We start from the raw sequence: 14,495 nt of genomic DNA on the forward strand, positions 1-14,495 counted from the left end.
AAACATCTCCTGATGAGCATACTGACACCTTGTCCTCTCACAGTGGGTGCACCTATAAGCCTGTATCCTATTTTTCCTATTTTCTGGCAGGTCGTCTTTTTCCCGCGCTGTCTGCGGATGTGACGTCACCACCGCTGCGAGAGCGAGCAGAAAATAAGAGCAGTTCTGTTTTTTGGCCACAGGTGTCAGTCGCGAGTTTAAATTTCAGAAAAACGCATATAGCCCCTTTAATGATGGGCCTTTGAATTATTGTAAAGTAAACCATTTGATAATGCTGCCATGAAGCAGAGTGGCCATAAACCTCACACATAATGTATTATAATCTATATATTTTTAATTAGTATTTCCCCGCATAATTCTATTCATTGATTTTTTTTTTTCTTTCTTTTTCTTTCTTTCTTTCTTTTTTTTTGCTATGCATTCTGTAATTGCCTTTTGTGAAGAATAAATGCTATGCTGCATTCAATCTGGCTAGTAAGAAATCTTAGAAGACAATCTCATTTTGAATGCTTTACATCCAAAGTGTGCATATGATACAAAAATGTTGGACCCACTTTATATTAGGTGGCCTTAATTACTATGTACTAACATTTTAATTAATCATTTGATACAATGCACTTATTGTGTACATATATGTTTTTACATTGTACTTACATTTAAAAATACCTGCATGTAATTAAATCTGTAGTTAATTTCTGTAGTTACATTTGTAATTACACAGTTGACACTTCCCTTACACCTAACCCTACCCTTAAACTTACCCATACCACCACACCTGTCCCTAACCCTACCCATATCCCACCTCAATATCAGCAAAGGTTTTTTGCAATACAATTTGAACACAGTAAGTACATTGTACTTATTTTTTGATGTAAGTACATAGTAGTTAAGGCCACCTAATATAAAGTGGGGCCAAAATGTTTTCTAGGTAGATGGAGCAGAGATGTTTCTGACCTTTTACTGCTCTTCTCTGTGAGGAAATGACAAAAAATCACAAAATGTACAGGAGAATGTCACAATGCTGTGGAGTAAAAATAAGACTCAAGCTTTTATTCAAGGCTGTTGCTCTACACTGTTAACAGTTAAGCGAGTGTCTATTTTATGAAAGAAATAATTACTCCATTATATTGTTAATTAGTTTGTGAGTTCATCTTTATGAAGATACTGAAGAATCGAAGTACTGTAAATGGCACATAAAGAATGTTTTGCTATTATTGAATATACTATACTATTATACTATAGCCCACCAGCAGAATGTCCCTTTAGCCTATTTGTTTTATATGTCATATTCTGTTATTTAGGTATTATTTAATCAATGATATTGTAATTAATGTCCCTACAGCAGATGGTATAATGATGCACTTCCATCCCTGTGATTTTTCAAATGGCAATTTCTGCTTTTGGAAGCGCCGCAGGGGCTTAAATTAATCGAGAGAGAGATTTCATGCTGTTCTCTGGAGCTGTTTGGAAATTGACTGCATTTATAAGAAGAGAAAATGGAGACACAGAAACCCATAAAATCCGAGGAACACGCTCAAAATGTCCGCCAGTTTTAGCTTGTGACATTCTTTCTCAAGTTTTTGACCAGCATCTGTCATCACTGGACACTGAAGTGGTCAAATGCTGGGCTCACTGAATTTTTTGCCTGATCCTTTCTTATGTGCAGGCAGTTTTGTTCTGGGTTGAATAAAAATAACTTGTTTTTGCCTAACCTGTTTGGAACAAGACGTCCAACTCCAAGATTGTGGGCAAACTTTCAAAAATGGGTTGATTTTAAGACACTAGAGGGCAGAACTTTGTGTTCTAGACTGCTCCCATATTATTTTAGAGTTGAAATTATGTCAGTTTTGGCTAAATCGGTGTTATTCTCAAGGAACAGGAAGTCAAAATGGCATACTAATATTTGTTAAAGGAGACATTCAGTCATAAAATTGGCTGTAAGAACGTGGATTTTGAAAGCTCAAACGTAGATCCAACATGCTCCATTTTAGGAGCAGGACCTCTCAGAATCTAACCAGAAATGGCACAATTGCATCACTGACCTGACCCCAATTTACCAAAGACCCGGTCTGCTCTCGGTCCATGGGCACCCTGGGTTGAGATTCTTCCCCTGTGGCTCGTTCATGTGCTGCTTGATGCAGATAAACTGTTTCTTCATCTCCCTCCAAACGCTGCGATACCTTTAGCAGATTAACATGCAGTAGTGTGCCAGCATTACCTGGCTACTGTTCTAATCTTCTAATGCTCATCTGCTGGTTGAGATAATGTGGTGTGCTGTAGTATTAGGGATTCGACTAGGCAAATTATATCTTATGATTTTTCATATTTGAAGATATTCAAATATATATTTGGATATTTATGTGTTTTCTCTAAAATGGCTTTAAAGGAACTGTATGTAAGAAATGTATTTCAATTAATCATAAAATGGCCCTGATATGTCACTAGACATTAAGAAATCATGTTAATTTCAAATACTTACATCACTGACAACAGTTGTCCGGCCAGGATATTGTAATTTAAAAGAGAAATCAACTGATGTTGATGTTGACATGTTGTGTTTTGGCCTGAAGCGCCACCCTCCACCTATCTACCAATCACGAAGTCAGTAGTGTTTCGGCATCCGGGTTGCCAGCTCTGCTCTAGTTACCACAGCTGCAGCTACAAACTTTTTGGATAAAAAATAAAACTTTACGAAACCTAAAAGACCTTGTTATGAATCAGAAAAACGTTGTGACAATGCAATGAAAAAAAAAACTTGCTGTGTAGGACTCGTCACTTGCCATTGGAAGCTCCTTGCAGCTGCCTACCTTCCTGCTGGGGGAGGGGGAGAGGGAGAGGGGATACACCGCTCTACAGTCATTTGAAAGTGATTGCAGTACCAGTTTTGGCCACAATCTTATATACATTTCCTTTAAAGATTAGTTTTAAAAGGTTTTTTTTTTCTTTTTCTTTTTTTCTGATAAATAAATATTTCAGCCATTTTTGCCAGGCAGATATGCACTACTGTTACAGATATACACTAAAGTTTGGGGTCGGTATGATTAAAAAAAAAAAGTTTTTTAATGTTTTATGTCTCTCATGCTGCTTGATCAAAAATACAGTAAAACATTTTAAAATAGTATTACAATTTTAAATGAATAGTTTCTATTTATAGTATATTTTAAAATGTAATTTATACCTTTGATGACAAAGCTGAATTTTCAGCATCACTACTCCAGTCTTCAGTTTCACATGATCCTCCAGAAATAGTTCTAATTTGCTGTCAAAGAAAAAAATCATTATCAATGTTGAAAACAGCTGCTGAATATATTTGTGGAAGCTGTGGTTCTTTTTTCGGGATTCTTTGACAATTGTATATTTAAAATAGTGCATGTATTTATTTGAATTATAAATGTTTTGTAAAATTATAAATGTTTTTGCTGTCACTTTTGATTAATTTATATAATTCTTGCTGAATATTAAGCATTCATGTCTGTAAAAATAAAATCACACTTTCCAAAACTTTTGAACGGTACTGTATAATGTACAAAAATAATGCATTTATTTATTTTAATGAGAAATCTTTTGTAAAATTATAAATGTTTTTGCTGTTACTTTTGATCAATTTATTGCATTCTTTCTGAATATTAAGTATTCATGTCTTTTAAAAAATCACACTGACCCTTTTGAACATTAGTGTATAATGTATGAAAAATGTAAATGTACAGTAGAAAATGTAGTTAAGTAATATCAAAACACAATAAACACATAGTAATAAAAATTTATATATAATCACTTATATTTTTGCTAAAAAAATTATAGAAAAATACCACAGGGGGACTTGTGTGATGACAAAAAAACTTTTCTATATTACTTTTATATATTTAGGATATTATATTCATTTTATTTATGCATAATATTGAATAAATAAATGGAATGAAATATTTGACATTTTACCATAATTAGCAGTGTTATCTTTAAATAGTGTTTAAGTAGATTATTATTTATGTAGATTTACAGTTTTACTGATATTCAGCAAGTTTATCTGATGTCACTTGTTTTTTCTCTCACATCTCACAATCATTCATTAACTCTTTGTCTTTCTTTGTGTTTCACTCTCAGTGGCCTGCAAGGACCATAAGCGTGCTCTGGAGGTGTCCCAGCATGCCGAGGACATGGGGCTGATTCTGGGGGCCTGTGCTGGGGGTCTGGTTGTTCTCATCCTCCTGCTGGGAGCCATCGTGGTTATTGTCAAGAAAGGGTGACTCAGATCCAATTAAAATCAAATCCAATTCTAGATTTTCTTCACAGTGTCACATCACACCACACCAACAGCAGCAGCAGCGTCTAGACACTAATAAACCAGCGCACAAAACGCTTTAACACATCTTCAGAGGTTTAAATGATTAAATTACAGCTCGCTCCAAACTCATGGCTCATGACAAACAGATTCCTCTGTTACACTTTAAGTACAGAACTACATTATCCACTCTTATTACATTTGTGATTCACTGTGATTGGTCAATCGCTGCATTCTGCAGCAGTGTAATAAGTGTTATAATGAACAGTCAACCAGTCATTAATGCTGCAAAAAAAAAGAAGAAGAAAAAGCAAGCCAGTGTTATAGTATCCAGTATCATACAAGAAAATTCACTGTGCTGGGGTTTATATTGCTATAATGATTGACTGCATGTGTAGGAATAGGTTATTCCATGGATATAATTGAATGACTCTTGTTGAATGTGAAGTACAGGTAAAGCTTGGTTTACTATCTGTGAAAAGATAATAAGTATTTTCACACATACAGGTATTGCTCCTGTGAAGAAGACAGTTTTAAAAATGCTGGTAAATAATTTACAGCAAAGTACATTAAAATCAAAGTTATAATGAATATTAATGCTGCATGTGAACAAAACCACATAATTAAAGCAGTTATATCATTGTTGTTATTATTATTTTACATTTATTTATTTAGCAGACGCTTTTATCCAAAGCGACTTACAACTGAGGAATACAGGAAGCGATCCGTCATGAAGAGGTTTTGGACATTGCCTAGAGTAGCATAAGCTAGAATAGGGAGGGAATAAAGGAATTGTTTTTTTTTAAAGATGAGGTTAAGTGCTCACGGAAGAGATGAGTTTTCAGCTGTGAGCTTGTGGTGGATCTGTAAGCAAGCGTCAACGTCTTAAACTTGATGCGAGCAGCGAGTGGTAGCCAGTCCAGAGAAATAAAGAGAGGTGTGACATCTGCCCTTTTTTGGCTTGTTGAAGACAAGACGTGCCTCTGCGTTCTGAATCATTTGAAGCATCTTGATCGTATACGATGGAAGTCCAGCCAGAAGCGCATTGTAGTAGTCAGACAAGAAGCTGTGTTGCATGCTCTGTTAGGAATGGTCTGATCTTTCTGTTGTTGTGCAGCGCAAACCTGCATGACCAAGCTGTCTTTGAAATGTGGTCTTTGAAGGACTGCTGGTCATCAAAGGTTACTCCAAGATTTCTGACCGACCTTGAAGGGGTAATCAAGGAACAAAGAACAAAGATACAAAGTGGTTCGTTTTGTCACCTACCATTTGTTAGATCTAGCATTCTGCCCGCTTTAAATCAGACTAGGCATGTGCCGGTATCAAATTTTCATGTTGCGATTAATTGCTGAAGCTTTTATCACGGTATACGGTATTATCACGATATTGAAATAAGTTGCAAAAAAAGTGTTGTCATACAATAACAGGTTAAATCCCTTTCTTATAACAAAAGAACCAAACATTTAAATACAATAAAGCAATACACAAAAATGTATAAAGTAAACAAATATTTAAAACAGATTAAAGTGCAAAAGAATTATAAAGAACAATAGGTATGCTGAAATGTACAATTAACTAAGATTAATACATGCTTTAGAAGTATTTTTCATTGTCAGTTTGTTAATGAAGGAACTAATGTTAAATACTGGAGCCTTGTAAAGTGTGTGATTGAACAACAGTCAGAACATATTCAAACAATATCTAGGGCATGTCATTTAGTCCAGATTAAAATATAAAATGCAAGTTTGAAAATTAATAGCCTTAATTATTTAAGTATTATGTATTAGGTTATGTGATTACTGGAGAAACGGCTGCATTTCTGCTGTTCCGTCAGCGCCCTCTGCTGTCGAAGAATGAATGTGCACTTCAGTGTGTCTCCTCATTCCGCCATGTGCTCGGCTCATGCACGGTCTATTTACATCAGTGCGTTCCTCTTTGACGTGTTTTTCATTTTAAATGGTTGATGGGTAAAGTATTCTTAAAATTCATTCTAAAAATCTGAATAACTCGTAATAAATAATTATTCACAGTATTTTGAAGTGCCCACGATAACAATATTGTGCATGTTCATTATTGCGGTATATCGTATTACCGTTTACCGGCACATGTCTAAATCAGACACAGAGATAAAGTAGTGTAGTAAGGTTATATTTATTTGATTGAATTATACGATTTATTTGAATGAATTAGCCTATCGAGAGAGAGAGAGAGAGAGAGAGAGAGAGAGAGAGAGAGTGCATGTGAATTACTTGTGTCTGTGCAGCATCTCATTACTAGCAATGAACCTGTGAGTTTAATTACTTAAAAAACAGCGACGTTACAACCTCCTTGCTAAGTAATTGTGCATATGGAAAGTATTCACAGCGCTTCACTTTTTCCACATTCTATCTTATGTTACAGCCTTTGCTCAATACTTTGTTGAAGCACATTTGGCACCAATTACTGCCTCAAGTCTTTTTGAGTATGAGGTCCAGAGCGCTCTGGAGCTGTTTATTTTTATCATGTCTCTGTAGATTGCTGCATTCGTCTTTCCCTCGTTCCTGAATAGTTTCCCAGTTCCTGCCGCTGAAAATAATCCCCACAGCATGATGCTGCCACACCATGCTTCACTGTAGGGATGTTATTGGCCAGGTGATGAGCGGTGCCTGGTTTCCTCCTGACATGACGCTTGACATTCTGGCCAAAGAGTTCAATCTTTGTTTCATCAGACTAGAGAATTTAATTTCTCATGGTCTGAGAGTCCTTCAGGTGCCTTTTGGCAAACTCCAGGCGGGCTGTCATGTACCTTTTACTGAGGAGTTGCTTCCGTCTGGCCACTCTACCATACAGGCCTGATTGTTAGAGTGCTGCAGAGATGGTTGTTCCACAGAGAAATGCTGGACCCCTGTCAAAGTGACCATCGGGTTCTTGGTCACCTCCCTGACTAAGGCCCTTCTCCCCCGATCACTCAGTTTGGCCGGGCGGCCAGCTCTAGGTAGAGTCTTGGTGGTTTCAAACTCCTTCCAGCTTATGTAAATAGTAAAAGTGATCTACATAATTGTACTTTTTTTTTTTTTTCAAATAATTGCATAGGCCTATAGAAATTATATATTAATGATATATTATATTATAATATACAAGTAAAGTCATGTTCTGTGGTGAAATTCGGGATACTTTTCCTCCTTTCATGTTTTTTTTTATTGGGGGGCGTACCTCCCTGAAATGACTTTTTTCAGGTTGGGATGTCTGTAACACTGTCTTAGTACATTAAGCCACGTTAAGCGTTTTCTTATAACATTTTTTTTTAAATATTTTATTTATAGTTTTCATTTTTTACAAAAACGCAAAAACAAAATGAAACAACGAAATAAGACAACAAAAACCCTCTCTCCACAAGGCAAGATATTAAATAATCATAAAAATAGAAATAAATAGTAATAAGCATATATTTACATCTAGTCTGTCTACATTTGTTGTTTCTACATTTTAATTTAATTGTAACTAATTACTTTTAATTCAAATTGATTCATTTTTTTTAAAGTATAAGAAAAAATGAGAATCGTGTAAGAGAATCGTGATCTCAATTCCCATGGAGAAAAATCGTGATTCACATTTTAGCAAGAATCGTGCAGCCCTAATGTACAGTATGAAAACAAAGTTTGAGCCAATAACAAAGTTCCAAAAAACAAAGGGGCCAACACAATTCCTTCATATCATTAACCAATATTAGACTTAAAAATAACATACAAGTGTGCATTCAGATTCAAATAATATATGATGATATATTCAGATTCAAATATGTGCCTCGACTATACCTACTACAGTATATTACCAGCAAATGATTTCAGAGAGTTGAAGTAAAGCCAAGTAGTGAAGCCAGTTGTGAAACAATGTGTATTTGTAATATACTGGCATGAAGCTACAGACAAATGTTTATCTCAATATCTTCGAGTAATTAGCATGTTAACTTGCCTGATCACTTGCCTTCCTGCTAAAACAATAGAGAATGGTGCTAGCAATGTCAAGGACATGGGTTCGAGTCCCAAGGAATGCATGCTTTTAAAACATGTATGGCTTGTAAGTTGCTTTAGTATCTGTAAAATGTAAATGTACTAGAAGCCAGGCTAACCTATATGTTTTTTTCTCTCTCACCAGAAGAGACATCTATTCGTACCCTTACTACCCGTAAGTCATTCTCTCTTTAGGTTCCATTCTTTTCCCATCAGCCTCTGTTGTTTACAGTAGCTTTGATTTGTTGGAGATTAGCCAAACTTTTTAAATTTCTATCTTTTAGCATTCTCTCTTGTTCTCTCACTTTCTTTCCTGTCACTCTCGCCCTTGTTAAATTATTAAAAATTGTTATTAAAGCTACTACCGGTATATACGTTTTTCAGTCAAGAGCAGTGAGTGATTTTCTCTTTGTCTTTTGTTGTTGTATTAACATTAAAGGGATAGTTCACTCAAACATGAAAATTCTGTAATCGAGAAATTAAAACAGGTTTGGAACAATATTAGAGTGAGTAAATAATGACATAATTTTAGAGGTGAACTGGCCCTTTAAGGACAGCGTGTTCACTATAGGCTGCGCTGCTGTCAATTTAAGACCTGCGTGCATCTAATATACAGACGGACTTCAATTTTACTTTCTCTTATTAATAATAATAATTAATTACATTTATATAGCGCTTTTCTAGGCACTCACTCAAAGCGCCACCAATGTGCAGCATCCACCTGGATGATGCGACGGCTGCCATATTGCGCCAGTATGCCCACCACACACCAGCTGATTGGTGGAGAGGAGACTGAGGGATGATACCAATCGTATATATATATATATATGGGGATGATTAGGAGGCCATGATGGACAGGGGCCAATTTTGACCCCTACGCTTAATCGAAGGACATCCTGGGGTTTTTAATGACCACAGAGAGTCAGGACCTCGGTTTTTAACGTCTCATCCGAAGGACGGTGCTTGTTACAGTATAGTGTCCCCCTCACTATACTGGGGCGTTAGGACCCACACAGACCACAGGGTGAGCACCCCCTGCTGGCCTCACTAACACCTCTACCAGCAGCTACCTAGTTTTCCCAGTTTGGTCTCCCATCCAGGTACTAACCATGGGCTTGGGCTACAGGGTGATATGCTGCTGCTCTTTATACATAACCGACTGTGTTTATGTTAATCTTGTGTGTATTTGACAGTATTAGCACAGTAAGACGACTAACTTACTTAGTCCAGTAATCACGTGTTTGACAGGCGTTTAGTGCGCGCACTCGGAAAAGCGCATGTTAAAACCGTGCATATGCACGCGAATGAAATGTTTAACCGGCAAGAATTTAAAACGCATGCAAATAATGAACTTTCGTGATTGTGAATAACTATAGTGTTCCGTGAGTATAACTCTACCAATAACGTGTGATGTGAATGTATGTCGCGTTGTTCAGTATATTGGGATGGAGGCAAATGATAGAATTTGTAGAAAAATAATTAATTAAATGCCGTACCGAACGGTTCAATATTATATTGAGAATTGTGGCATCCCTACTGCAAATGTAAGTGTGATTGGTCACACATACGGCTTATTGAGAGGTGTGCTATTTTCTACATTTTTCCCTTCAATTAAATGGATACAGAAATCCACTTGGCTTAGGGGAAGGACCCAGTCACATCTAGAAACCTGAATATCAGAGACTTTGGCCTCTTTTGACTTTTGCATTAGAACATGCTACAGGCGATGTATAGCAATGACCTGGTGAAGACCCACTTGCATTTTCTTTACAAATTAAGTTATAGTTTCTGTTGATGGGATCTATCCATAGACTGTAAAAAATATGGACGTAGTGTCCGTGACGTCACCCATAGGATTCTGATGAGCCGTTCTGAAGCGCAAACTAGGGACGAGATGGTCGTTGCCATCTTGGCGCGTCACTCCCCGATAACAGAAAATGGGCAAAAAGGCGGGACGTGGGCGGAGCTTAAGTGACGCAATGACTAACAGACAGCAGATAAATGGCTATCCACCTGTCACTCGAAGTGGCCACGCCCTTAATTATGCAGAACTTTAAGGCTTTATATAATGTAAACGAATGAGTTAAAAAAAAATTCACCCCCCTCACAGTTGTCATGAAGGGCAAAATGAGCCGTATAGACCAAAACAACAATTTGTACCAGGCTGTAAATATGTTTTATTCTGCTCTAAAGTTGGCCATTTTAACATGGGGCTCAATGAGATTCTGCTCCCTTCTGGAGCCTGTCCCTAGCGGCCAGTCGATGAAATGCAGTTTGAGGCACTTCCGTATTGGCTTCAAGAGAAACTGCGGGAGGTTGCCGCTTGGATCTATCCCAAATCCTCTTCTCTTCTGAAACTTCTCCATTGGTTATGTATTTGTTTTTGTTTTTTTCATTTACAGTCTTCTTTTTGTAGTCTCACTCTTGTCTTTCATACTCTGCAGCAGGAAGAAGGTGAACATAAACAAAGCAGTCATGACATATCGTCAGGAGAAGACACGTAAGCTGGGGTCACTGGACTGCAGTACGACAGAGCACAGTACACTGCAACAGGACGATCGTACCACGCATACCTTCATGGATTCACATAACTGCACTGCCAGGAGTGAGTACACAAACACACCCCCCCCCCCCCACACACACACACACACACAGCAGAAAGAATTACTCCTTACACACAAAAAACTTTAATCTTCAGAGGTGAGGTAGGTGGTATGATCTCAATCTTATATCACAATATGAGTCATTTTAAATCCAGGTTATATATACACCGAACAGGCATAACATTATGACCTAATGCTAATCGCATCCAAAATAAAAGTTTGTGTTTACATAAAACGTGTGTGTACTGTATATAATTATTATATAATTATATATATACAGTGAGGAAAATAAGTATTTGAACACCCTGCTATTTTGCAAGTTCTCCCACTTGGAAATCATGGAGGGGTCTGAAGTTGTCATCGTAGGTTCATGTCCACTGTGAGAGACATAATCTAAAAAAAAAATCCATAAATCACAATATATGATTTTTTTTAAACTATTTATTTGTATGATACAGCTGCAAATAAGTATTTGAACACCTGTCTATCAGCTAGAATTCTGACCCTCAAAGACCTGTTAGTCTGCCTTTAAAATGTCCACCTCCACTCCATTTATTATCCTAAATTATATGCACCTGTTTGAGGTCGTTAGCTGCATAAAGACACCTGTCCACCCCATACAATCAGTAAGAATTCAACTACTAACATGGCCAAGACCAAAGAGCTGTCCAAAGACACTAGAGACAAAATTGTACACCTCCACAAAGCTGGAGAGGGCTATGGGGAAATTGCCAAGCAGCTTGGTGAAAAAAGGTCCACTTTCTTTAGTAAATCCTGACAATAGTTTTTTAACGCCAAAAGAGGGTTTGCGTTGGCGCAAGCTTTTAGTAAATCGGGCCCTATATATTCTATCCCCTATACCTACCCATCAGAGAAAGATTTCCGCATTTTTACATTTTCAAAAAACAGCTCTTAGTATGATATACAGTATAAGCTGTTTTCCTCATGGCGACCAAAAAATGTCCCCATAATGACAAGGATTTCAGATATTGCCATCTTTGTGGCATTTTGTCCCAATAGTGTTGGGTATACCTGAACCACACACACACACACACATCACATCACATGTAATGCTTGTATTGGAAAACAGGTGAACAAGTGAACAAAGTTGTTGAGATAATTACAGTCACAGTAAACACTTAACACTGTTTATCTCCATTAGTCATTATTTGCATATGGATCACTATAATCTATCTCTACATATTAAACATCCTCCCACTCGTCTATGAGTCTGTGTCCGACAAGTTTTGTAGTGTGCCAGTAAAGTGAAAGCGCTGGCCCTCTGCCTATTCTATTCTATTCTATTCTATTCTATTCTATTCTATTCTATTCTATTCTATTCTATTCTATTCTATTCTATTCTATTCTATTCTATTCTATTCTAAATTTTCTGCCTCACCTCTCTCACTGAAAAGTAAACTAGCTGTCCTCTGGAACAGTATCAAGCCAGTGAGCTGGTAATAAATGTCACTAATTCTAACGCTATATGGGTTGATGGCCATTGTGTAAATGTTACATGAAAGTAGTGGAAACAGTAGAGTGCATTAGTGCTCGTCCACTTTTTCAGTGCCGTTTGTTCTGGAAGTAATTTGGCCATTTTTTTTTTCTCATGGGGATTTAAAAACAAAAAGACTTTGTTAAAGTGTTATAATCCAAGGATCAAGCCAACCAGCTACAAAGCAAACTTAACATTACTTGATCTTGTTTCAGTTTGTTATTTAAGCTGCACCCTTCCCTGCACTCTTGGTCCAGTCACCATTGTGTTAGTGTGTGTTTCTTTGTCCATCTGCCTGTTCCATAGCATTATAATTAAAGTTTTCATTTGGATTTGATCTTTTGATTCTTCAGTTTGTTCCTAAGATAACCACACCGTGACAATAACATATTTGCCCCTGCAGTTTTACTTCAATTCACACTCGCACACTGACTGCGATTCACAGTATCAGGAAGACAACTCCCTCTGCCGTTACGGTTCACACCTTCAGTAAAACATGTCCCACTGCAATTTTCAAGTTACCTGTAGTTTCTTCCCTTTGCTCCACACACAGTCTATTTGTGTTTATCTTTCCTTCTCTTCACTCCTCAGATGAGCCGCGCAGCACTGTAAACGAGTCCAGCAGCCTGCTGGGTGGTTCTCCCAGAAGGCATTGCAGGAGAAAAAGTTCTCCATACCACACAGGGCAGCTCCACCCGGCTGTGAGAGTGGCAGACCTGCTCCAGCACATCAACCAGATGAAGACAGGAGAGGGGTACGGCTTCAAACAGGAGTACGAGGTGAGGGTCCGTTGAGGTTATATAGGGGATTTGACAAGCAATTCAGCAAATATATGCCTACTGGGTTAGACAGTGACATGTAGTAATGGGAAACCGAGTAAGGAGTTTTATAACTTGAAGCAAAACTGTGCAGATCTATTAGCTTATGTTATTTGAAGAACCTACATTGCCTCCAAAGTGACATTAAATACATTTATAATGACAACAAAGATTTGTATGTAACACAAATGCTCTCCTGAACTTTATATCTGTCAAAAAGTTCTGGAAACATTTTTTTTAACAGCACAAACATTTTCAACATTGATATTAACAAGATTCTTAAGCACCAAATCAACATAATATAATTAATTTCTGAATGATCATGTGACACTGAAGACAGGAGTATTAATAAAATTGTACTTTTCCATCAGAGGAATAAATTAATTATAAATGTATCAGTTATTTTAAATTGTAATTATATTTGACAATATTACTATTTTTACTGTATTTTTGAGCAAATAAATGCAACCTGGTTGAAAAAAACACAACTTTTGAACGATAGTGTATGTTCTCGTTCTTAGCCCTCATGCTGAGAAGTGTGTTTTATAAAAAAACATGGATAGCTCCAGAACGTGACTTGTACACTAATGTCAGAACTTGGCTCCAGTATGAGCAAAGTGTTGTCAAACCATTTAAAGGTATTTCATATCATCCCTTCACAGAAAAGACATTTCTCAATCAAAATATTCCACCTATGTATTAATAATACCTACAATTCTTCTTTGCTCTTTCCGTACTTTCTCGGTGGAATACATGGATTCTGAAGGAGGGATTAATGTGCCTCATGAGCTCAGATTAATGACTCAAAAAGAATACATGCTTCTACCTTTTTTCTTATTATTTTGGACCTAAAAAGGGACAGTGGCTGCAAGAGTCTTGGGACACAATTTCTTAGAAGGGTGGAAGAAGCCTCTGAATGGTTGCCGTGGCTGTCTCATGTGCTTCTGCTAAAAACCTCTTCATGTTTCTGCTAAAGACATTGTTCTCATGGTACTCGCTGAGGGTAAGGTCATAGTTGGCTCTATGATTTGTCTGATGCTCTAATGCAGACCACATCCACTCCAGCTAAAGCCGAGCACACAATACAAGACTGAAGCCTATCCCTTTTTGACATTTTAAGTCTGTGACTAGCCTGCAACAAAATATGCAGCATCATAGCCAACTCGCAGCCCATGCCCGTCACCCACACTAAGCTATATGCGCACCTGTGAGCCACAGCGACTAGTTGATGCAAATATGTTTAGACGCTGACAGCTTATCTCACCATCCATGTTTGGATTCTTGTTTTTTTGTTTACAGCTACAAGTATCC

General features: G+C 37.2%; 1 protein-coding gene across 4 annotated transcripts in view; it reads left to right on the forward strand.

The window, feature by feature from the left end:
* The window catches only part of ptprua (protein tyrosine phosphatase receptor type Ua), a 377,653-nt gene that overhangs the window by 286,440 nt on the left and 76,718 nt on the right, over positions 1-14,495 (forward strand). For all 4 annotated transcript variants that reach the window (XM_079829338.1, XM_079829340.1, XM_079829339.1 and 1 more), the window contains exons 14-17: positions 4,102-4,240; positions 8,414-8,443; positions 10,713-10,873; positions 12,958-13,145. In XM_079829338.1, the coding sequence (XP_079685464.1) occupies positions 4,102-4,240; positions 8,414-8,443; positions 10,713-10,873; positions 12,958-13,145 (518 nt within the window). The remainder of the gene's footprint in view (positions 1-4,101; positions 4,241-8,413; positions 8,444-10,712; positions 10,874-12,957; positions 13,146-14,495) is intronic.

The sequence above is a fragment of the Gobio gobio genome (assembly GCF_949357685.1).
Source record: "Gobio gobio genome assembly, chromosome: 11".
In the NCBI taxonomy this organism is placed as follows: Eukaryota; Metazoa; Chordata; class Actinopteri; order Cypriniformes; family Gobionidae; genus Gobio; species Gobio gobio.